At 43.9% G+C, this 25,440-nt stretch overlaps 2 protein-coding genes across 3 annotated transcripts; one reads left to right on the plus strand and one right to left on the minus strand.

Annotated features, from left to right (window-relative positions):
* Positions 1 to 13,230, plus strand: LOC128420131 (histone H2A.V). 2 transcript variants are annotated; one of them, XM_053401617.1, is made up of 6 exons: positions 1 to 134; positions 6,137 to 6,214; positions 10,459 to 10,572; positions 11,278 to 11,337; positions 11,856 to 11,985; positions 12,898 to 13,230. In XM_053401617.1, exons 1-6 carry the CDS (start codon positions 132 to 134, stop codon positions 12,957 to 12,959), a joined length of 447 nt encoding a protein of 148 aa, XP_053257592.1. In that variant the 5' UTR covers positions 1 to 131; the 3' UTR covers positions 12,960 to 13,230. The 2 variants fall into 2 exon arrangements, with proteins under 2 accessions (XP_053257592.1, XP_053257593.1); XM_053401618.1 differs by lacking the exon at positions 11,278 to 11,337 and having other exon boundaries at positions 6 to 134.
* Positions 12,451 to 25,225, minus strand: LOC128420128 (heparan sulfate glucosamine 3-O-sulfotransferase 1-like). Its single transcript, XM_053401610.1, has 3 exons — positions 25,056 to 25,225; positions 22,346 to 22,422; positions 12,451 to 16,943 (listed from the first exon to the last, which is right to left on the minus strand). The coding sequence occupies exon 3, from the start codon at positions 16,669 to 16,671 to the stop codon at positions 15,763 to 15,765; it is 909 nt and encodes a 302-aa protein (XP_053257585.1). The 5' UTR covers positions 16,672 to 16,943; positions 22,346 to 22,422; positions 25,056 to 25,225; the 3' UTR covers positions 12,451 to 15,762.
* Positions 25,226 to 25,440: the final 215 nt, after the last annotated feature.

Below are 25,440 nucleotides of genomic sequence, written 5' to 3' on the forward strand. Positions count from 1 at the left end.
CCTGATTGGTTCGCGGTGGCCGCGGCAGGCCAGGCTCCCTCCTCGCGCTCAGGCGGGTTATTGTCTGTCGACTTTCTGAGGCGGCTCTAGCTCGGAATCGGGACCGGTCCTCACAGGGCAGCGACGGAACCATGGTAAGCGGGGAGGAGGAATAAGGACGCGGGGCAGGGGGAAGCGAACCTCGCGGAGAAATAGCTCCGGACCCCCAGGCAGGAAGACCGCGCGGGGTCCCGACTTATTTCCAGCGCCGGCGCCAAGGGAAGGGTGTCGGGGGCGGGGAAGGACCCGCGCAAGTTGCGCTCCCGGCTCCTCCTGCGGCGTCCTGGAGCTGGGCTGCTTGGCGTGTCATGGGGCTGGGACGCGTGAGCTGGAACCCCCGTTGGCAAGGGCTGGTGGGGAAGCGAGGGATGACGCTGCCGCCTGCCTTTATTTTACGAGGCGCCTTGGAAGCCCCGCCTCCGCCGGGGCCTCTTCCCGCTTCGGAGTGTACCTCGTTTTCTGGTGGTGGTGTTTGTTTTTTTAAAAGGAAGGTGTGAACGCGCGTGATGCGAGTCTCAGGCGGATACTCTTGGTGGTGGCGGGATCCGAGAGCCGCGCGCAGCAACTTCCAGAGTCAGGGATGTGCGCGCTTGGTGGCAACCCGGGGTCTGCCTTGTGTCACGTGTGAATCCTGGCTCTGGGTCAGGGAGGAATCTTGTGGAGCATGTGCCATCTTCTCCTGTCCCAGACGCGCCGGAGAGGACAGGCCGAAGGGCCTCGTCGCTTCTCCAGGCAATTGGAGCTGATAGGGGGCAGCTGCCAAGCGGTGCCAGCAGGCCGGCTCGTCACCACCTCCTCGCCTCTCTAAGGCGCATCTGGGAAGAGATTTCCTAGCAACGTAATGCTGTGTAAACGTCAGGCGCTCCGGATTTATTTCCTGACGCGGGCTTCAGCTTGAGTCTGACGGGTCCCGCCAGAAGCGGCCCTCGATGTGACAGCCTGGCGCACTGGAGCCCCTGCCTGCCGCTTCGGGAAGTGGCCTTTCTGCTCCTCCCCCCTCGCCAAGTCAACGGGGTTGTAGGCGAATGACGTCTGAAGATGTGCTGCCTTCCAGTGCAGCGTGAGCCTATGCGTGTTTACTTAAAAGCAAATCCTACTGGTTGCAGGGGACATAACGCCCATCTTAACCATGTTTAGGGCTGTTTAATTGGCGCTAAGTCCAGTTGGTCTCAGTGGGACTTCATTTTTATAAAGGCTGCAAATGGGCAGTTGACACTTCCCGCAGGCTAAAGATTAATTTTAAGTTTCACTGCTGATGTGGTTGCAGTGCTACTTTAAGGTTTTAGTTTTCCAAGCAGGAATTTTTAAAAGTATTTTACTTAATGGTGAGATACCTTCCAGTGAGCAGGTTAATAGGCTTTGGCTGCAAGTGACTTGATCTGTTCTCTTTGTATTCAAAGTTAATGTAAACTGTTAAATGATACAATATAATTTATATATTCTTATAGCTGAATGCCCAGTAGAAAAACATTTTAATCACGGTTATTTGCATAATAAACCTAAGGTAGAGAATGTCCCAGTAAGATGGCACTGAAGTTTGCCTGTCTAGTTTAAAAGCTATGCATGTAGAGCTTAAAAGTTTTTCTGGCAGATCTGGCAATTATTATTCATTCTGCTCAGTTCTTCTATATCACTTGGAAATAACTTAATATATTTCAATCTTACTTTACAAGTCTGCAGTAAACAAGTTTGATATAGCATTCTAAATTCCAAAGAAATTGCTTGCAGTTTGTTAACTTACTGTCTGCATACAGTTAGCATTGTGTCCTTAGAGGAATCTCAGGTAAGATTCTAACTGTTGACTGTTTTTGTCCCATAATATAAATATAATCTTAAGCATAGCTCATAGGGAGCATTGAACTTGGGGCAGTTTGGACTAAACAGGCTTAGTACTGACAGTCTGATCTAAGATCTTATCTTTCTACTTCATCATAAGCTTACCATAGAATACAGGGATCATGTTTTTTGGTGCAGCTGATGTGACTGGGTAAATGGTTAATTCAACTGCTGAATGTAATGTGACAGGACTGATAATTGGCAAAATTACCAATTTTGGTTTTATAACTCATTGAGCCTGACTTTTATTACATAATTGGCTTTCATTTTTCTTTAAAAAGCTATAAACTAATCGTAAAGTCAGTCTTTCAGCAAGCTGTAAGATATATTTTGTACTCTGCCTTTTGATTAAACATGTTTAATACAGCTTAAAAATAAATTAAACAGTTCAATACAGACACTATAAAAATAGTAAAACATTGAGAAGTGAAACCAACACCAGGATTTTAAAAACTAGCAACTTAATAAGGTTTAATCTGGTGATAATTTAGTTCTAGGTAAGCCTGTTAAGATATCCCTTAATTTACACATCCCCTAACACATAGCTTTGCTTGTACAAGATGCATTTTGACTCAACAGAAAATTCAGATTTAGTTTTGAGAAGTCTTGGGAAATATGGATATAAAATATACAGCTTATTTAAAAAAAAATGTATGGAGACAAGGGAGCAGCAAGACATTAACTGCAGTTAAAATGCCCAAACAGTTGGCAAGGTTCTCAAAATGTGCAGGTGTTTACATGCAACACCTACCCGTATCTGAGGGTTGCACACAAGCAATCATCAGGAATGAGGAGCCTGCGTCTGTCGGCTCCCATCAGTCTCAGTCAATATGACCAATGATCAGGGAGATGGGAATTGGAGTCCAACAACATCTGGAGGGCAACAAGTTCCTAATCCCCTGGTTTATGCAATATGTGAGCATCTCAGTGCTGTGTCAACAGCTTTTGAATAGCTATTTGCCTCAGGTTGTGAATATGCCCCATTGAAACAAGTGGTTGTTTTGGTGTAGGGTTGTTTGACCTGACACAGAGGTAATCTGAAATGATTATTGAATGAAATAGTCTTAAATCACATGTTCATAAGTTTCAGTAGCATTTAAGTGAACACAGTCTAGTTACGGCCATGTAGTTAAAAGGTACTGTATTTACATGAATCTAATGTGCCATCAAATCAATTTTCAAAACCTTGAAACCAGAAAGGTATTTGCTGGTGAATGTAAATGTGCCATCAAATCTTATGCACGCCCTAAATTTTGGAACTTATTTTAGTAAAAAATTGTGCATAAATACGATAAAATATCTCTGGTATTATCATTTGGCATCTGTACCACTTTTCCTTCTTCAATAAAGTAGATAAAAATAATTTCCTTTGCTAAAAATATATATGTGTGTTCAGTTAGATTATCTAGCTTGATTGGAGTCTCTTAATTGGCTTATCAGTACGTAACTTGAGTGCTAGGGTCCCAAAACCAAGTCCACATCCATCACTGCTCCTGCTGTGGTACCAGCACAGATGTGCTGCCAAAGGTGGAGAAAATATATGGTTCTCATACATTTCTTCCTTACAGAGCTTGTGGTAGCCCTTTAAAGCTTGTTGGTGGTCAGTGACACCCTTCATTAGCTAATATTGGGGGGGGGCTTGTTTACAGTGCAGCAGCTAAAGCATATTTGTAGGATCGGGTTGACTGTTATACCTTGTGGTTTTGAAGTACATCACTGGCAGTGTATTTGACATAGATTCTGATTCATTGTATGTAAAGCTTCACTTGGTCCTGTCACAGCTTTTCTCCTTTGATTAGTAAAGGTAAAGGTACCCCTGCCCATACGGGCTAGTCTTGACAGACTCTGGGGTTGTGCGCCCATCTCACTTAAGAGGCCAGGGGCCAGCGCTGTCCGGAGACACTTCCGGGTCACGTGGCCAGCGTGACAAAGCTGCATCTGGCGAGCCAGCGCAGCACACGGAAACACCGTTTACCTTCCCGCCAGTAAGCGGTCCCTATTTATCTACTTGCACCTGGGGGTGCTTTCGAACTGCAAGGTTGGCAGGCACTGGGACCGAGCAACGGGAGCGCACCCCGCTGCGGGGATTCGAACCGCCGACCTTTCAATCGGCAAGCCCTAGGCACTGAGGCTTTTACCCACAGCGCCACCCGCGTCCCTTCTCCTTTGATTACTATCTGGATAAATGGGTCTGGCATGAACATTATTAAGTTAACTCTTGTGTAGGCCATATGTTCTCTTGTTGGCACTAGAGTTTTACATTATAAAATGCCCAGATTATTAACATTCCTTAAAATATAGGGTCAAAACCAAGTAGTCTAAATTATTCACTTTCCTTACCTTATTTAATTCAATGTATAAGTTGCCAAATATTTTATAGGTGACTGAAGTTCATGAATGCAACTCTACACCCTCTTGGCACTTGTGTGGTCCTCAGAAACGTAATAAAAACCTGGATATTTTATAGTGTAATCCTATGTACAGTGGTACTTCAGGTTACAGACCCGCTAACCCAGAAATATTACCTCAGGTTAAGAACTTTGCTTCAGGATGAGAACAGAAACCGTTCTCCGGCGGCAGCAGGAGGCCCCATTAGCTAAAGTGGTGCTTCAGGTTAAGAACAGTTTCAGGTTAAGAACGGACCTCCGGAACGAATTAAGTACTTAACCCGAGGTATCACTGTATTTTTATTCAGAAGTAAGTCTTTAAGTGTTCAGTAGACCTTTTACCTGGACAAGTGCTTAGGAATGTAGCTATTGGGAGACCGCTGCCTCAGGAGAGTGAGGAAAATTCTTAGGGATACCCTGGCCAGCACTTCTTTAATCTCCTACCTTCAGGCAGGAGATACAGAAATATAGTCAGCCGCACCAACAGGTTAAAAAACAGTTTTTATCCATGGGCTGTTGGGCTGCTGAATGGAAAAAAATAGTGGTGTAATTGACTTCTGACAAGCACACAGAGCGCAAACAAGATTGAGTGTATGTGTCGGGGGGAGGGGGGCTTGTTTAATTTCAGTGCACACAGGTGTAGGGACAATAAAGATTTATTATTATTATTATTATTATTATTATTATTATTATTATTATTATTATTATCTTGTGAAAAGAGAATTTCTAGCTTTCAAGATTCCCAGAAGCTCTTTGTGCAAACTTAATTTGATTTGAGTATTATAGCACACAACTAAAGTCAGCTTGTTTGTGAGCAATATTTTTAATCCTGAAAAGTGTGTATAATCTAAAACATTTAGTTTCAGGATTTGAAACATCCTAGAAAATATGTGAAAAAATACACAAATCAGGGTAGTTTGCATTAAAAAAATTCTGATGTCCCAAAGAGACATCTAATTGAGCATGTTTATTTCGCTTGCATTTGGTGAACAAAATAAAAAACTTTGAAACTGCCAGACTTAACTAATAGAATTTGTAGTTGTCAACTACATTTTGTTACTATTCTAATGAATTTATAAAACAGAACACTTTCTAGAAAATTTTCCGTCCCACACCACTGAGATGTATTAAAATGAAAAACTCCATATCGGCCTGTTCACACCTGTGTTTGCAAACCACTTAACAGCTTTACATGTTCCTTCTTATGCATGAGATGATTTGAATGTGCTTCTCTGTGAACTAGGCTTCATGTAGATACAGCCAATAGCTGTCATTCTAATTACAGTAGCACTTCTGGGACTACCTTAATAATGCTGGCCACTGCAAGTTGTATCCATGCATCATCTGTTCACATGAACATGTCTTCATATGATCTTGCATGTAGAAAATAGCTGCTGGTTCAGTTTTATTAATATCAGGCATGTATGACATTTTAAATTTGTAAATCACCTCTTGCCATTTGGTAAAGGATGGTATAAAAATCCCCCCTCCCAAATAAATTAAACAAACTAGGATTGTAGCCCTAATTAGATTTAGTTAAAAATGTACGGTATTTAAAAGTATGCTTAGAATTGTGGCCCAATAGCTTGTATACTCTACATATTGACATATTTAAAAGCAATTTAGAGTCTTTGGGTTCTTTTAAATTTCCTTCCTGCACTTGTTTTAACAGAGAATGACCTGAAGAACAAAATTGCATTCTAAATATTCCATCAAGACTGCATGTTTTGAATTCATAGGAGACCTATAATTACATTTTTTACCTCAACAACCATGTATTATCAACAGTGGTGATAAGATAGGATTTTAAAAGCTCTTCTCTTTTCAGCTGACTTGTTCAATAGATCTAGTTCATGTTTTTATTTCTTATTTAGGCTGGAGGCAAGGCTGGCAAGGACAGTGGAAAGGCTAAGGCAAAGGCAGTGTCTCGCTCACAAAGAGCTGGACTTCAGGTAAGTTCATTTATTGTAATAACTATTGCAAATGCCTGAAGATTTACCAAAGCTAATATAAGGTTTTTCTATGGAAAAGGGGGCCAATATGTTCCGGCAGCCTCCCGGGTCTTTGCTGCAAAAATATTAACACATCTGACATATGGCTCTCAGATCTGCAGCTTCTTAAACCTTGCTCCCTTAGAATCATTCCAAACTAAGTTCTATCGCTGCCTGCTAGGGATCCCTTCTTGTGTGTCTAACATAGCTGTCTGCCTGGAGGTCCGGCAAATCCCTGTTAGCGCTCGGATATGGATTCTGAAGATCCATTATTGGTTAAAACTTATATTTTTCCCTGTTGGGTTGGCACCCTTAACCCTACTGGATTTCTACCAATCCAAATGGAAAGCTACACTGCATGAAGAGCTAAGAGGCTTTGGGTTTTCCCCACAGGCCCTGATAGCTGTAGGTTATGAGAAAGCTAGAGCAATAATCCGCCAACGAATTTGGGATGTGGAACTGCAATGCCACGTGAGCAAGATGAATAAACACCCAGTAATAAAAGATAATGGGAGAGGATTTCCCCCAGCACATTATTTGTCAAAATTACAAATACCTAAATACAGATGGTCATTTACCCTCACTAGATTGAATGTGCTGCCATCTGCCTTATGACAGGACAGATTTGAGGGTAAACCATACGCTGAACGAGTCTGCCCCTGCGGCTTGATGGAGGTAGAAACTGTCTCACGCCTTGTTACGCTGCCATTTTTATGGGGATATACGCTCGGTATTTATTACCCCTGCTATGCAAAAATCTCCAAATGAATCCGAACTTCAATGTCTAAAATCCCTGGTAGAGGACAAGGATCCTGAGATGTTAAGGGTAGCCAAATTCTGTGTGATTGCCATAAAACTTAGGGAACAAGCTGTGCTATCATAATGATTAAGGCTTTAAATGATAATTTTAGGTTATATGTTAGTGACTAAGTTTTAATTTATATATATATATATTTAACTGTATTGTCCCTGTTATACCTAATTGCAAATTCAAATGTATCCCTATCATGTTTTATGACTTCCTTGATATTGTATGTGGGGTGGAACTGGTCTGTGACCGAAATAATAAATTTGTCATTCGAAATAACTATGATGTATACTGTACATCATAGTTGATGGCACTGTGGGTAAAAGCCTCAGCGCCTAGGGCTTGCCGATCGAAAGGTCGGCGGTTCGAATCCCCGCGGCGGGGTGCGCTCCCGTTGTTTGGTCCCAGTGCCTGCCAACCTAGCAGTTCAAAAGCACCCCTGGGTGCAAGTAGATAAATAGGGACCGCTTACTAGCGGGAAGGTAAACGGCATTTCCGTGTGCGGCTCTGGCTCGCCAGAGCAGCGATGTCACGCTGGCCACGTGACCCGGAAGTGTCTCCGGACAGCGCTGGCCCTCGGCCTCTTAAGTGAGATGGGCGCACAACCCCAGAGTCTGTCAAGACTGGCCTGTACGGGCAGGGGTACCTTTACCTTTACTTTTATACTGTACTAGCGATCTTGAACTTGTCCAGACCCAAAACCCACGTTAGACTCCCAACCAGGAACATGGGACCCACTTTCACATTTTTGTGTTTTAATATTATAAACTACCTTGTAATCCTTGGATGAAAGGCAGTATTATTATTATTATTGTTGTTGTTGTTGTTGTTATTTGTTTCATTCTTGATACTTAATAGTGCTAGCGTCTCACCACATACCATGCACCAATGTGCTTCATTTCTCTTTCTACTAATGCCTTCTTCCACATTTTCTTCTCAGAATTTTTTATACTTTCCTTTTCTCACCTTCTGTATCATTCCACCTCCTATTTCTTCCCTCTCCATCTCACCTCACCTTGCTTTCTTCCACCTTGTATCATCTTTAATTCAGTTCTGCATGATTCTTGCTCCCTCCTAATATCAACTTGCCTGAAATAAAAATGGATAGGATTTCTGGGAAAGCTTTACCATACTTAGAACCTAATATAGGTGGCGGCTGTTATCTGTTGCCCCTTGGTTGTATGATGAAGTTTGAGGAACCTCCCTAGATTCTCCCACACTGAAGAAACATACAGTTTTAGTTGTAAAGGAAAACAAAAAGGGTTCCTGAGAGTTAGCAAAAGTTTTGTCATTTTATAAGTCTTTTAAAAATTCAATTAAATAAAACTAATTTTCATTCCAAATCAACCCTGAAATATTAAAGTTGTAGTCCTGTGCATGCTATTTGAGGGTAAATTCCTTTAAATTAAGTGGGCTTTACTTCTCAGTAGACATGCATATGATTTGTACATTCATTAAAATTAACTTGGTTCCTCCTTCCCTGGGGAGCTGAGTCTCCCCTCCCGTTACTGCATTTTTTTCTGTCACCTTCCACGATTGCCTTTCTTTCCCTCTCTCACAACCACCTGTCTCTCTGCTCTCTCCTTGTGCACATTTCCCTGAAATCAGAAATCAGGGTTGTAAGGCAGTTCCATCTCTTATAAGAGGAGGAAACACAAATCAGACCATCTGCACATTAAGCATTTTCTAGCAGGAGTTACATGATGCCCCCTTACAGTCCATTGACTTTCAGCCTGGAACTTGACACTAGTTCTCTAGTTTCTGACCTATTCAGATTGTTAGGGGCATGCTGTCTAAGCTTTAGCCTAAAAGACTGTTTCTGGTATTTTTAACACCAGGTAGATGTGTCGTAGAATTGAACATGCTTTGAGTAGCTAAAGAGATATTGTGTTTTCCCCTAATCCTTACTGTAAAGTGCTCTGACTACAACCTTTAGCTATATTCCGTGTAAACTATCTTTCCTAAGTCAAATGAGCTCTTTATTTCCCTTTTGCTGAGATCCAAAAACTGATAAGGATAGGTCTGGTACATCTTGGATATCTAGAGCATCCTGAAGTTTTGTATTGACCACACGTGGGTTTTGGTGTGGTGTTTTGCAATACTGTATTATTCAGAGAGAAATCTTTTGACAAGCTCAGTTTTGGCAAATGGTTCATTGAATGCATTTAAGTATAAGAGTAACAGATACAAGATAATTATCTTAGTAGCCTTCCAGGTAATATTCCTGCCATGGACATCTGTAGAGTAGAAACCATTAGACACCTGAGTTTTGGCAGACGCAGCCTTAAATAATAGCTAGTGATACTGCCATCCATGAGAATCTCTCATCAGAGCTGCTATTTCAGTTCAAAATGTCTTATTGCTCCTAATATGTGGAAATCTTGTTCACTTACCTATAAATCTTGTTAGGAGCAAGACCTAACCCACCAATATCTCATTTGGAGGCCATGGGAAGCAACTGAGTCTAGCTTTGTAAAATGCTAAGTGAGCTCTTGGGGGCTGTCATCTTTTTGGTCATGTTTTGCCTGTTTGTTTAAATCATGTTTTCCCTTCTCCAGCTTGTTTGCCATTTTGACTCTTTTTATAATCCTAAGTTTTTGACTTGTTTGAGGTTTTCCATGTGCTTCCTCTGGCTTTGGCAAATAAGCACCCTTCCCTGTGAGGAAGTTACCATTTTTTCCTGCCTCTTCGACCAGAAGAGGCAACTCTTCTGTCTTGTCTCTTCTGCCCCCAACTTCCCACTCCTGGCAAAAATCTGTTTTTTTGTTTAGTTTTGTTGAGTCATGTGTTTATTTAAGGAGAAGTTAAGCTTCTTGTATTAAGGAAAATAATAGTGTGTCTGATTGGTCAGCTGCAGGGACTTCGTTGTCCTTAGCCTTTGCCAGTTATTTGAATGCTTGCCCAATGAAAATTTTTAGAATTTTATTAAATTAAGAATATAATACCATATACACTGTGGAAGCTGTTACACTGCCTTAAGAATAAGACACACAGCATACTTTCTAGTGCTGAAAATTTGTTTTTACATTTATGAATGACCTCATGGAGCTCATTACTGGTTTGCAAGCATTCTCAAGAAGCCTGGTGCCAGGCAGTTTGGCCTGTGAATCCCAGCTTGAACTGCAACGCAGACCACATCACTCCCTCCCATTTCCAGTTTAAGATAATGCAGTGCAAGAACTGTGTGTGACTTGGCATTTGATGACCAGTCTGTTAAAAAACAAAACTGCAACTCCAATCCTGACTCTAGTTCTATTAGATGAGGTGCCTGTATTAAATGCACCCTCTCTCTCTCTCTCTGGAAATAGTTCACTGAACCAGATGTCAGAATTAATTACCTTTGGAAGAGCCGTGTTGGCTTTGACCATGTATGCTGAACAGGTCCTTCTGCTTTCAGTTCCCAGTGGGTCGTATCCATAGACACTTGAAGACTCGCACCACAAGCCATGGACGAGTTGGTGCTACTGCTGCTGTGTACAGTGCTGCAATTCTCGAATACCTCACTGCTGAGGTAGGTTCTGAAAATTGATCTTGTTAGACTACATGATCTGAATGTAATCAAAGACCCAGATAATAGATTGGTCTGTGGAGCCTGGCAGGAACCTCCAGAGTAGCATAACCTAGCTGCTCCTGCTCTCTTTAAAAACCTGTGTTTTAGCTACCCAGATCAAATAATTCTGCAAGAGCTTTAATGGTTAACATACTCTATTGATTATGTTTTCTCTCTGGCTTAGTTTTTTTGCGTGGTTGAGTTTGGGGTGAGTATGTGTTTCTGCTAAATCCAGAAAAAAAGAATTGCTTTCTTGCCCTACACTTTTAATTTAGTTGTTTACTTTCCATCTAACATATTCCTGGGGTGGGGGGGGGGAATATGACACACATTAGAACACTGTGAGGAATACTGTAGGTGTGTGTGTGAGAGAGAGAGAGAGTGAGAGTGATAATAAAATGAAATTGTGTGTTTTAGGTAAAGGCAGAATCTGACCCAGAGATTATTTGCAGTTCTGAACACTTGATACATTTGTATCCTGAATATGAAAGCAAAACATTTTATGGGAAAAGCTCACTACCTATGGGGGAAAACATGCAGCAAGGGGTGGGGAACCCTTTTCAGCTCAAGAGCAACCTTCTGTGCCAGTGGTGGGTGGGGGCCAGACAAAAGTGTGTTGTGCAAATAATGTAAATTTTACATGCTGAGACACCCTTCTTCATTTAGACAAAAAAGAAGCATTATCAGAATTCAAGGACATATTCCAGTCAGGCAAAAGCACTTGAGGTATGGCACCAGGCCTATGAGGGGTGTGGCCCAGGAAGAATTGCAAGGGCCAGATCTCTATCTGGAACTGATGTCCCCCACCCCAACTTAAACTGACTTACTTGTTTAGAATACTGGTCCTACTTTATAGCCCCCAAAGGCTCTTGAAGCGGGTACTGAATTATGTGGAGTCATAAGCATAGAATTGTAGGGTTGGAAGGGACCATGAGGGTCATCTAGTCCAACCCCTTGCAGTGAAGGAATCTTTTGCCCAATGTGGCTCAAGATTATTCAGGCAGCACTGCTGCCCTCATCCTGGACCTTCCCTGATCAAGAAGAGAAATAGTTCCCACCAAACTCATCTGAGGCAAGGGAGTGGGGCTGAGCCTGCTGGATCATGTTCAAGGAACAGTAGTAGATGGTCATTTTTTAAAAAAGAAAAAGAAAATTTAGTTTTAGGTACCTTCAGTATTTTCAGTATTTTACTGTTCAGTATTTTCCTAGGAGGCTGGCATACAAAGCTCTGTTTCTTCCAACAGGTTTTGGAATTGGCAGGTAATGCCTCCAAGGATCTCAAGGTAAAACGTATCACTCCTCGTCATTTGCAGCTTGCTATTCGTGGTGATGAGGAATTGGATTCCCTTATTAAAGCTACCATTGCTGGTGGAGGTATGTAGTATTAGAGCTTCTGGAAAGCTTGGATATGAAAAGTATATTTGGAGACAGGGTGGCTAAACTTAAATGTATCCCTTTAAGTACTCTGCAGGATATTATAGATAAGCAGTTTGCCAAGTGATAAGTAGAATCGTGATATGCTTCTTACCTGGATTTCTGATTATGCCAGGGTGTTTGGAAAACTGCTTATTTTGCTTGGCAGAATGTTACACAGTTGATTTACGTTGTAGTTGCATGTACTGCCATGGCAAGTTCTTACCACTGTATGAACCAAATGGGTACTTATCAGTATAGTTTTTAGTTCACTGACTTAGTAGTAGCTTTGATAGTGATGGGTTCTTGTATTTCATCCTGACTGCTGTACTAGGTGAATCTGGTATAGAGTAGGTCTCCTGTAAACTGTGTTTTGCACCATCTGTTTTTTGTTGTTGTTGTTTTTGTTTGTTTGTTTTTTTGGGGGGTGAGCATTCTAAGTACTCCTCCCCAGTCATTTATAACTCTTTAATTGAGGCTCCAAACCAGGCCAGGGAATACAGTTCCGCTTCTCAGTATGTCCCAGTAAATCTTCACATCCATCTTGGTAACATGAGGGAACCTAACCTGAAGAACACAATCCAGATTATTCCCTCCTTCTCCCCACCCACACCCCAGAGTATAGTAACTCTGTATGGCACCATTTAGTTGTTTTTGTAACAAGAAAATTAGGCCTTGAGTCAACATTTGATCTAATACAGCTACATAGCTGCACCCCAGTTCTCCTCTTAGTGTGTTCAAGTGGATTTTTATTGAAGGGTTTGGTAAGCATAGTTCTAACAGAGTTAGCAAAATATGTTATTTGAGAATGTATTGATATGAGTGCTGAACTATTGTGTATTCTTCAGTTCTAATCCATTATTCTCTTTACAGGTGTAATTCCTCACATCCACAAGTCTCTGATTGGAAAGAAGGGGCAGCAGAAAACTGCATAGAGAGGAGTTTTAAACAGCCCTCTTCCTCCCTGTCATTGTACTGTAACTGGGACAGAAGAAATATGGGGATATGTGGAATTTTTTAAAAAAAATAGTTAAATGGAAGAGCATAGACAATTGACTGTAGACTTAAAACATTTGTATGTTCTTTAGATTCAAAGTTTGACACAAAAGTACCTTGTTACGTGGCAGCAATTTGTGTGTTGATTGGCTAGGTTTCTCCCATGTGTTTTATACAAAAATGGAACTGATAAAACCATTTTTTACAAAACTTGTTCTTGTGTATCATTCTGGGGTAAAAGGGTCATTGCAGCAAAAAGATCAGTGCCCTAATATCCTATTAGAGATTTTAAAATAAAATAAAATATTTCCAAATTATAGACTTTAATGGTGGCCGTGTTCATAGTTAACTTCTGTGTTCTCTAGCTGATTGATTGTTGTTGATCTAATACAGCTACCACAATTATCTAAGTCCGGCATTTAATTTAAACTTAGTAGAATATACAGAGTTTAATGCAACTGAGGCTGCTAAAGCTCTCCCCCGCCCTGGCCCCAGGATAGAAGTACTGTCTGAACATGTGAACGGTGTGATAATGGGAAAGGTGTGGTGATGTGTATAGTAGGAAGAAGCCAAAATGCATCTTTTCTGCCCTCAGCTGGGGAACTGCCCATGGGTTGGTTGCCTTGCGCTGAATTATGCTGTGTCCTTGAGCTAGCACAATCACTTGCTTCAGTGTCAATGCCTTGTTGTGCTATAATGTACAAAGTTTTCTGTAACACGGTGCTAAACCAGCAGCGCTGCCATGCTTTTATTAGCAACCTTGTCAGTGTGTGATTTGAGCCCTTTGTGTAGTAGTTCTTGGGCTGGCTGTGCATAAGAGTAAGGTTGGAGAACTAATAAACTACTGTAATGTTTTTAGCTCTTGTTAGGACTGCTTCATACAGTGCAATTTCAGGCAATATGGTGACAAATAATAATAAGTGGAAGGTCTCCAATCCTATTCTCGTGTATTTGCTTGAGTGCCTTCCAGGTTCTTGGCATGCCTGAATCAGTTCTCAATCTGTATCCTGGGATTATTGTTTCAGATTGGGACAAACATTCACACTCACTCTGACATATATATATACATGTTGTAACCTTTAAGCTAGGGCATTGTAGGAAATGAATGAGGCTCAATTATTCTCAGTTATATAGGACTCTGATTGTTTATCTATTCCTGTTAGTGATGTGCATGGCTTTCATGAATTTCTGTCCATTGTATCCTGTTCTTTTTTTAAACAATTGCCAAATTGCTGGATAAGGCAAATAATGGTTTAGGTGGGTGATACATAGGGCAAGGCTATCAATGGTTACTAGGCACCATGGCTGTGCTCTGTCTCCATAGCCAGAGATAGTAAAGCTTCTAAATCCCGGTTGCTGGAAACGACAGGAGGCGGGGAGTGTTCTTGTGCTTGTGTCCTGCTTGAAGATACCCTACAGACGTCTGGTTGGCCACTTAGAACAGGATGCTGGACTAGAGGGGCTATTGGCCTGATACAGCAGGTTCTTACATTCTTCTGCAGTTGTTCATATGAATAAAATATGAGATTGGGAGTTTTGGTCATTAGTAATATGGATGGATGTTGGACAAACAAAGCCTAGTTTATTTTAGCATGCATGTGCCAACAAAAGAAGCCAGTGAATTGGACCTGGTTTTATTTCAGTTGCCCCTTTGCTAGAAGCTGTGCCATAATAGAGTAAGCACAATGGTAGAGGAAAGAAAATAAAGTGGTGCAGCACACTTGGTACTGAAGGCTGTAACTGGGCCAGTTAGTTACGTGCAAGTGACATCCTTGGTACTCTTGGCCTACCCTAATCACCACTGTATATTTGACACTTCTCTATATTCCCTCATTGAGCATGCTCATTCTTTCTTGACAGATTATATCTTGTCAGTGAATGCATTTCTATTAGAAAGGACTTTTTCTAAGCAGATAGAGAAGGAAGGAAGACTTATGTATGTGAATCAATGAGAGGAGAGTGGATTGAAATGAAAATTGCCCTTTATTCTAGTTGATGGGCTGACTATAAGGACTTGATATATTTATAATAGATTCAAGATATCCAAATGGGTATATCAGACTTATCTGTCCTGTATTCAGTTACACAAGTCAGATCTTACGGAGTACAGTACTGTACTTCAGGAACTCTTGTCTTTGGAACTGCTGCCCTATGTTGAACAGAAAAGGAATTACTTGGCTTTCAGGTGTTGGGCATTAAGTGGATGGAACAAAAGTTCCTGCAGCTGGTTGTGTTGTGGGAATATTGGAGAGGCAGTAAACGCTGAGAACAGATGGCTTTTCACCCTTTTTTCACACAATTGCTGGGAATAGACGCCAAACAAGATGTGGATTATATTTTGGACTGCAGTTCCCACTAGCCTCAGCCAGCATGGCTAGCGGTGAGGGATAATAGGAGTTGTAGTTCAAAGCATCTGGAGGGCACCAGCTTGGGGAAGGCTGGCCTAGAATATAGCATTTCCTGGGCACACAGCTGCAGAGGATATAGCTCCACTTGCTGTGAATTTTTTTTGTCAAAGCTCTCTTTCCAGTCTCCAGTGTGAAAGCTACTTCTGTTGTGCTGTTTTTCTCTAAACATGTGTACCACTGAGCAAAGCCCATATTGATAGAGCTCTTTTCCCAGCCCAGTCAAAAGAAGAGAGTACAGACCTCTACCACAAAAAACTTTTTCTAAACATCTGGAGGCCATTCTCTGATTTTCCTCTGTCCCAACAGAGCACCCCTGTAAGCCCCAAAGCAGAACTTAGCACCAGTTGAACGTTCGACCCACCATGGCAAAGAAGTTCTCGTTGTGCTCACTGAAGTAGGTGCAGAGTTGCTCAAGCAGTACTTCATCAATGGTGGGATGAGGTCGTCCTTTGGATTGGTCTAGGCAGTGCTGATACCCCTTTGCTTGTAGGCAGTAGAAGCCCTTGGTCTGGTTGAAGTAAAAGTTGTCTGGGCCAAGGTAAGGCTCCAGTCCCAAGAAGTGCTCTACGTGGCGCATCTCTGAGAGAGGCTCCCGGATCAGGGTGCCTCCATCCACCACGTGAATCTGTGACCGGGGAAAGAACTCCAGCCACCGAGCCAGGTGTAAGGCATACAGGCTGCGCTGCATGGCTTTGTACCGGGTGTTAAGTTCCTGGCCCTGCCTCAAGAGAATGTGCTCTAGAGCTTGGTAGGGCTTGTGCCGTGCCTTGCGGTTGTGAAGGATTTGTGTGTAATCAGACACCAACCTTTCCACAGGGTCCCGTACAATCAGCAGGAGCTTCATTGAGTTGTCCATAGCATGGATCCTTTCCGGGGCTTTGAGAGATGAAAAATAGCCTGGTGTCTTTTCCACGGTGATTTGAGTGGTGTGTGAAATAGGCATCTGCTGACTGTACCAACCAAGTCCTTTGCGGTAATTCTCCTCCACATTGAAGAAATGCACCTCGGAATGGGCAGCTGCCACCTGGGGGTGCAGACTCAGCATCTCCAGCAGGGCCCGTGTGCCTCCTTTCCGCACTCCAATAATTATGCTTTGGGGCAGTCGTTGCTTCCAATCTTCACTTGAGACCTGAGTGTTGTTTCTTTTCCATGGGGCTTTCCAACCCCAGGGGATCTTTGTTTCCTCCTCCGTGTTGATTCCACACATCTTCAGAAGCAGGAGCAGTAAGCAGGCTCTAGCCATCTCTAAGTCCGCTGAGTGAACGTGTGCTGAGGAAAATTGTGTGTTGTTTTTCCTATCTGAGCTATTCCATCTCCAGGCTTATTAACTGGGATTTCACTGCATGCAGGCAGTTGTGCTCTTACCTAGGCATCTTCTGTCTTCACAATGGCCTCTGCTTTTGTTCTAGTTCTGGATTCCGCTGCCAGGAGCTTCCTGCAATGTGGATCTCCAAAATCACTTCAACAAAAGGTGATTTGCTTACCAACAGCCTAGCTCAGGGAAGTTGCTGCCACCTGAGAAAATGAGAATATCATTGTGGGTGGCTCAAAAGGTGCTGAGCAAACCAAAACATAACAGGCCTTGTTTGGAAACTTTCATAATTTAAGCACACACACATGTGAATGAATAAAATCCAGGTACCCATTAGCCACTTCTTCCTAAAATGGGTTTGTATCTAGTCCCTGGTAGGTACCATCATTTTCTAATGGAAGAGGAGGGACACAGTTTGGCAGGTGGGACACAATATGGAAGGTTACAAATGTTAGTAAGGAGGGAGTAGCCAGCTGCGGTTTATTTAAATGCATTTAACCTACAAATAAGCCTGCTCCACCAGATTAAGGTTCCAGTGTTGCTTCCAGTGCCCCACTACTGGGGCTTGAAGGCAACACGGTCTTCTTCTGTTTCTATCCAGCATTCAGTGTTTGGCTGCCTCTGAAGATGGGAGTCCTAATTAGCAGTTGTGGCTCATAGCTGTTGATAGTGGCTTCTCGGTTAGGAATTTGCCTAATCCCCTAAAAGCCATCTAAGCTAGTGGCTATTCTACATCTTATGTCTACAAATTATGTGTTCAGTAAAATAAAATGCCATGCTGGTAGCAAGCATGAACTACCAGAAAGTTGGGGAGAATATCCTGTGCCCAGGTTTTTATTTATTTTTTCTTCCATTGAGATAGAGCCCAGATTTTGTGATTTACAGCTGGCCCCCCAAAATCATTGGCACACTGCAGCTGTCAGATATGCACAAAAGTCACAATCCAGAGAATCATGCACGTGAAAATTGGCACCGTGTGCAGAATTTGGCACACATTTCTTAGCATAATGGAGGGCGTTGCAAAACCAATGCATGCATCTACTGGGACAGCTGTATTTGCATGCTTATTTGTATCTTTATACAACCAGTACAGTAAGTCACACCAAATCACCCAAGTCTTGCACTTTTCATACCCTGCCATATGTTTGAATTGCAGCTGTGGTGCATTTATGGCACAGACTTGTTATGCTGGAATTGCCCACAGTTTTCTCTGTCTTTGGCACCCCTCAGTCAGAAGAGTATACAGAGCACAGAGATGTGCACTTTTTGGGGTCTGGATGCAGAACACACACAGCAGTGCTGGCTAACTGGAGGAGAGTAAACTGCTGCTATGGCACACGTAATTAAGTATATACCAGAGAGCGGGATGCCTGAGAATTTCAATATTATTTTGAATGAAAAGAAAAGCAGGTCTTGTTTGTGTTTATCCATGAGAAGAAAAAGCAGATCTGAGTGTGCGCAGGCTCTGTCTGTAAAAGGCTGTGTTTCTCTTGGGGTGTCTCTTTTCTGCACAAGCACTTGTCCCTTATCACAGCCTTGGGTTTCTATGCCCAAAGCCCCATATCATGTTAGATGACCTGCACCTCAGTGCTAAAATTCTGCAGTCTACAAATTAAACAATTTTGCACAATTTCTCTTATTTTGCATGTGCTGCATAGTAATGTAAAACAGCCTGAACATGTTTACTTCTGATATGTTGTGAGGAAGGGAGGTAGCCTAAACCCTTGGAAATCTCGCAAGGGGCCTTTCTGGCTCCTGAACTTGGACTAGGCATTGTGCACGTTTCTCCCAGATCTTTGCTATGGCCAGGCCTAGAAACTAGAGTCACCATCCAAGCCAAATTTTAGCACCATTCAGGGTCATGCTGCTTGGAAGTCTGAGCTAAAAAACTTTGAAGTGAGACATGGTTCGGGGTGGGGGGGTTCCCCTGGTGGGTTTTCTGCTTAAAAATCTCCCCTGCCCTGCAAAAATAAAAAAAATAAAAATCACCATAGAATGAGGAAGTCTATAGGTGCCTATGACTTTTCCTTAAGCAGCTGGGGTGGGAGGGTGTGCGTGCTCATTACCACCATGAACTTTCCACCTTTTAGACAATTGCGCTCTGGTTTCATTCTTTAAAATAAATTTTAAATTCTGTCTTTGTGAAGGATAGCAGAATATGTAGTTAGTTAGTTGGCTGGGGAAACCCACCCAGATGGGTGGTGTATAAATATTATTATTAGTTAGTTTAGTTAGACAATTAATGCATGCATACATGCCTGCTTCATATGACCATGGTTGATCTTTGACCATCCTCTTGATTTATATAGAGGAGTCATGCCTATAACTCAAAAGGTACTTATCTTGAGTTGGTTTAAGTGCAAACAGATTTTCAGGATGCTGAATTCTGGGAGAGGGAGCTGCTGTTGCATGGAATTGTAGCTCGCAGGCACCCCTTGCTAGTTTCTAGGCAAAGGGGAATCTCTGCTGATCTCCACCAATCCTATTTATCTCCTTAGTTTTGAACCTTTGCTCGGTCTGAAGCTCTTTGGGTGACTGTCAGTCATATTCAGCCTTGTCTACCTCACAAGAGTGCTGGGAACATGGAGGAAGGGAAGGTCTTCTATTACACCATGACTACAAACACACACACATCCTAGGCTGGCGTGTACTGAGCTGATCGTGGAGATAATGGACCTGTCTTCTCCCCACCTCATAAGAATGTTTCAGCTCTCCCTCCTCCTAAATGAGACTCAGGAGGCTGGAGCTCAGGATTCTTGGTGTGTGCATCTGTCTAAATTCCTCTCTAGGGCCTGACGTGGCGTCACTTGGTGCCATACTGCTGCTCTAAACAGTTTGATGAACTCTGCTGGAAGACTCCAGGGGCAACTCCAGTTCCCTGCACATGTTTAACTGAGCTCTGGCAAATTTCGCACTGCGGCTGCCAAGTGGCTGCTTCCTGGGGCTCTTGCAAGTGAAGGCAAGATTACTGCCTGCTGCTAATCAACGGGTGCAAATGGCTGTGCTCATACACTGTGCTCATACAGTTCAATGCATGTAAACAGGTCTTTTGCAGGAGACCAGATCTGAATCCTACTCTGCTGCACTCAGCCCACACCCCATCTTTCCTGCCTGACATGGTTGCCTCACCTTGCTTAAAAGGAGAACTGTGGGTTTCTGCAATTTCCCTGCATTTCGACGGGGCTTGCCCAGAAGATCCTCTCCACGTGTCATCCCCACAAAGGCAATCTCTCAGTCTCTCGCTCTGCCATCCCCTAAAAGAATCAAGCAGCCTGAGGTGGCTGTCTTGCCTTTGCTTAATAAGCAGGGCTGCAGCCTGTAGTGGTAGACCATACACTTGGCATGCAAAATGCCCCAGATTCGACCCTGTCTTCAGATCACAGGATCTCCAAGAGTAGCATAGAGGGAGGAGGTCTTTGAGGTCTGCCACCAGTCAGGCAATTTTACTGTGTTGGAGAGACCAACAGGTCAACTTGCTGGAAACCTGCAGCAGGCATGAGGAACCTTTGGCCCTCCAATATGTTGTGGAACTCCAGTGGCCACAGGGCGACAGGTTCCCCACACCCATTCTACAGTGTTACTTGCGTTGACTGGAAGAAGTTGCCAGGTTGTCAAGATGAGGCTGGCAATGGGCTTGGGACATTCTGCATGTGACAATGTGCTCAGCCATTGAGAGATGGCTTTCTCCACGCAGCAGGGATAGCGAAAATGTGGCCCTCTAATATTGTTGGTCTACAATTCCCCCATCTTCCCTAACCATTGGCCATGACTGACAGCAGCAGGAATCCAGCCCCACCTGGAGGGCAGCAGTTTCCTACTCTCTGCCCTATAGGAACATATGAAGTTGCCTTATGCTGTTAGACCATTAACACAGCTAGCTCAGTGCTGTCTTCGCTACACCAGCTGGAAGTGGCTCCCTTGGGCTTCAGACATGAGTCTTTCCAAGCCCTCCCTGGAGATGCTGAGGACCTAAAGCACATGCTCTACCACCAAGCTACAGCTTTTGCCTGTATATTCATGTGGGCCCTTGTGGCTGCCAACTATGCACTCTCACTACAGGGGCACACAAGCCAGTCCTGTTGGATGTCATGACCTGTTGCTGCTACTGCTACCTGCCCCTGCAGGTGGGCAGTAAGGTGGAGTGACTGATGACAATGGACACTGTTTGGAAGTTGTTTTCCTGGCACCTTGCTTTTCTGTAATGAGAAAGATCCCTCCAGTGGGGAATGATTTCCACTTCCTAAGACTTGCTAATGATAGAGTATGACATGTTTGGGGTCCCTGGGGCGGGCAGCTGGCGTACCAGGGGTTGCCAGGGCAACCAGAGCTGCAAAAAGGTGTAAGGGGACACCGAGAGGAAGGCAGGAGAGAAAAGGAGGGGAGTGTTTCTGAGGGAGATCTTTGCAGAAGAAGGAAGAGGGATTTGAAGGATGGCTGATGGACAGGGAGGGCAGCGCTTCCTAAACACCAGAAGGCCGGTGTGACATAACAGGCCACCAGGAAGAGGCAAGCCAGGTGTAAAGGAGGACAGGTGAGCATGCAGCATTTCTGCAGGCCTCAGCTCAGTGGCAGAGCATCTGCTCTGCACGCTGAGATCCCAGGTTCAATCCCCAGCATCTCCGGTAGGGCGGGAAAGACCCTTGCCTGAAACCCTGGAGAGTCCCTGCCAGTCAGTGTAGACAATACTGAGCCACATGGCCTGGCTTGGGCATAAGGCAGATTCCCATGTTCCAGCTGTTTCCCCCCCTTGAACCTGCCAACATCTCTGGACTCATCTCCCAGTTTGATGGGATCCTGGGCAAAGGAGCTTCGGATCCCATCCCCCAACTCTCTCTGTAAGACATCTTTGGGCATATCTGGCAGCAGTGCTCTGAGCAAGAGGAGAGGCAGGCTGAATTTTAATTTCCCACCATACGATGTCAGACCACGGCAGGACATTGCTCCAATGGCAGGCTGTTCTTCCCCCCCATAACGGGTCTCAGGAGCCCTGCTGGGCCCTGACAGTTGCCCTGAGGACTCCCTGGAAGCCAACTCTTCTCAGCAAACTTTAATGCTTTTGCACCTGGACACCCTAGAGTAAGAAACCTGCAATGTTGCTCCACATGTGGCTGGACCTCAACATCCGTCATGCTGGCTGGGACTCAGAACGAGTAGCCAACCTTGGCAGGCTCGCCTATGAGGAGCAGCACAAAGGATATAGAGGATTGTTCTTTGCTGTGAAAGCAAGAGATCCCAACGCACCCGGAGAGAGCAGTAGCTCTTGCCTAGACCCCTGAGCAACACAAAAAGCAGCTCCACCTGCAAGGGCCAGCCATCCTCTGTGCCCTTCAGCCCACTTCTGGTGATATATAAGCTCCAGGACATCAGGAAAACTGCAGAGGAAGGAGCAAGCGGAATTTGCAGTGTTTGAGGGGGAAGTGGGATAGCTCTGTCAGTGGATCATGAGACTCTTAATCTCAGGGCCACGGGTTCAAGCCCCACACTGGGCAAAAAGATTCTTGCATTGCAGGGGGTTGGACTGGATGACCCTCGTGGTCCCATCCAACTCTACAATTCTGTGATTCAATGGGGAAGATACGGTGTTAAATGTTTATACCGACTGTACCTCTGCTGGCAGTGATGGGTGAGCCCAAGGTTGCTGATTCTATGTGCAGCATCAGAATACAGCAGAGGCATCAGTTCCTAAAAATAGAGACAGGAGGAAAAGGTTAAAACAAAAAGGTTCAGTCAAGCCATGCAATTTTGCAATTCAGATTTTTTAAGAAATGCACTTTTTGAGAATCTAATTAGCATGTGGATAAGTTATTAGGAGTTGGCTAATTTGGCTGCCAGTCCATTCCCAAATGAGCTCTTGCTACAGCTTTATCATCAGTACCTGATAGATGGCTTTCATTTAGTTTCCAGAATGCATATAAGCCTGAGCAACCAGGGAGGGGAATTGTATTACAATTATTTTTTTGTTTTTGTAGTAAGGGTGGGGAGTGCTGCTTAATGTTTTTCTATATTATCTCTTGCAAAAATTCAGTAAAGTTTAAGTTACAGAAACACAGACATAATGCTGGGCAAAAATTCAAAGCACTGCCAAAATACCAACTGTGCCAGAAAGGAGGCATTAGTTTTAGATGTTGTCAAAAAGAGAACTTGAAAGTTAAATTAAAGCTTCCTGTGATTGTGGCGCATGTCAGGTAGCACCAGTCATTTAGGGGTTGCCATCCCCCCCCTTCTCTTTGCTCCATTGCCTTTAACAGCAGCTTTATCTGTACAAGTTTGCAGGTGATCATATTTATCCCCATGGTGATAAAAGCATTAGCAGCTTATTACAGCAGATCAAGCTGCTGGTGACAGATAAATTCAGCTAAATTGACAAAGGGTCTTGGGGCACTTTACTGACGACAGTCCAATTTCTGCCTTGGGCCGGCCCTGAAACCTTGACCTGAAGATCCCAAGTGAGTTGTGGACTGCAAGTTCGGCCCGAGGTTCCTTCCTCAGGCAATACAGCATTTTATCTGAGACACTGAACCAGCAACAGCTCAGTGTTTTCCCTGCTTAAAAGGGAAAATTGGAGAAGAGCCTTTGATACCACAATTTCCCTGCATTTATTATAGGGTGGAGCAGTAGGTCATTGTGTCTGGCTGTTAACCAAACGGTTGGTGGTTCGAGCCCACCCAGGAATGGCTGTGGGCAAGATTAGTACCCTAGGATGCAGCTCATCAGGCCCTGGAGATTTGAGTTTTTAAATGAATTCAATCCTGGCATGAGTTGATGGCAGTTGTAGTCCAAAACATCTGGAGAGGACCAGGTTGGTGAAGGCTGTCATTATCATAACCACTACCATTGCTATCAAGCAAGCTAGTACATCAGGTGGAATATGAGCCAGAAGCCCTGTTGGAAGGTTTGTGACCCAAGTAACTAGGCACACAGGAGAAGACCCAATGTGGTGTAGTGGTTAGACTAGGACCTGGGAAACCCTGGTTCAAATCCCCACTCAACCATGACGTTCAGTGGGTGACCTTGGGCCAATCGCTGTCTCTTACCCTAGCCTACCCCACAGGGATGTTTTGATAAAAAGAGTGGAGGAAGAACCATATACTGCCCATGCCCCTATGCACTCCTTGGACAAAAGATAGGATATCAATGCAGGAATAAATAAATAAGGGGGCAGAGGTCTGAGGTCTGTTGCAAAGGGGCAAGGTGTGTGTACATTTTGTACAGTGCAAAGTGGGGGGGATGACAATAAGCCAAGAGACAAGGAGGAGCAAGGGAATGGAGGATGCAATTTCACATTTGTGGAGGCGAAATAGAGGAACACAAGAAGTTGCCTTATACTGAGTTAGACCCTTGGTTCATCCAGCTGAGTGCTGGCTGCTCTGGCTGGTTTTGGCTCACCAGGATTTCAGGCAGAAGTCTCTCCCAGCCCCACCTGAAGATGCCATTGGGCATTGAACCTGAGGCCATGCAAGAGAAGGAAGATGTTTGGAAGTGAAAAGAAGTTGGCATGGATTATGAGAAGTGCTAAACTGCATTTCTGCAGGAGTATCACACCCTCTCCGCAATGCCAAACACAGAGGAACACAGAAGACATCAAGTGTTCCTCTCCCAGGTGTTGTTTTGCCCTCAGAAGTATAATAATTGGATTTCCATCCAAGAGACCAAGCAGTGCTCTGAGACCACTGTGCTAAGAGCCCCAAGTCTACACCCCAAAATGCTAATGGCCCACATCAGCATCTAAGACTTGTTTAGGAGAGGGGACAGAGCATAGGCAGCAGTGCCAGATAATTACAAAATAAATCAACTCCAAACCCACACCAAAGCAAGATCTTTATTAGGACCAACTAAAATGCCTTGAAATAATGAGCACACTTTTGCCTTCTCCCACTCTCTTAATCAAGGATATTAAAGCTGGGGTAGTGTACAGGGTACCCCAAGTTTGCAAATCATAACAATTTTGAACTACAATGTAAGAAGAAAGGTTTTGCAGACATAGCTGGATTTTGCCTCTCAGGGAGGATTAGCCCCCTTTGAAAGATGCATCCAGGTCAGTGGGACCAAAAATGATGGTAATGCCCTCTCTCATTTTCAATAATATAAAAACTAGTATTTATTCATTTTTTTCTCCTAATTGAAACACACACAGACCCCTTGGGAGGGAAAAAAATAAACAGCAAAATTATGTTTTTTATACAGTATTAGCAAAACTGGAGATCAGTGTGCATTAGCTAAAACTCAAGAGAAGCCAATTTGGCAGCATTGCCCACCAGGTCTTCCCCTGCACAGGCTGGTCTATCGCCTCCATCTCCCCATAATCAAATTCTTACCTGTCCAGTTCCAAGCAAAGGGCTCCAGAGGAAGCAGCGGTCTCCATCAGCCTCTGCGCTCAGGCTGTCTCTGCCTCCCTCTAGCTCCTCTGCCCAGGGACAAGCCTCTTTGTACTGTGTCTCTTGCCCGCCCACAAGCACATGGTGCTCTCTCTGAGCAGAAATCCTGTCCTGCCCTCTTTCCTTGGAGAGGGAGAGAAAGAGAGAGCATTGCAGTCTTCAGGGGACCGTGTTAGAGAGAATAACAAGCAATGCAATGGTCTGTGCAGCTGAGGAGAGGTTGATGTTCTGCTTGCGGCAGAAAGATGAAAGATGGAGGGAGTCAGGGAGCTGGATAGGCCAACCGTGAGCCTGTCAAAATCCCTGGCACAGTCTGGTGCCTGTG

The sequence above is a fragment of the Podarcis raffonei genome, chromosome 8 (genome assembly GCF_027172205.1).
Source record: "Podarcis raffonei isolate rPodRaf1 chromosome 8, rPodRaf1.pri, whole genome shotgun sequence".
Classification (NCBI taxonomy): Eukaryota; Metazoa; Chordata; class Lepidosauria; order Squamata; family Lacertidae; genus Podarcis; species Podarcis raffonei.

What these genes read in the sequence shown, in the direction of transcription:
- LOC128420131 (XM_053401617.1), top strand. An exon ending in CACAAAGAGCTGGACTTCAG is followed by an intron (nt 6,215 to 10,458) that starts GTAAGTTCATTT and finishes TTCTGCTTTCAG; the next exon opens with TTCCCAGTGGGTCGTATCCA. An exon ending in TCGAATACCTCACTGCTGAG is followed by an intron (nt 10,573 to 11,277) that starts GTAGGTTCTGAA and finishes TTCTTCATTTAG; the next exon opens with ACAAAAAAGAAGCATTATCA.
- LOC128420128 (XM_053401610.1), bottom strand. Translation starts at nt 16,671, where the DNA reads ATGGCTAGAGCCTGCTTACTGCTCCTGCTTCTGAAGATGTGTGGAATC.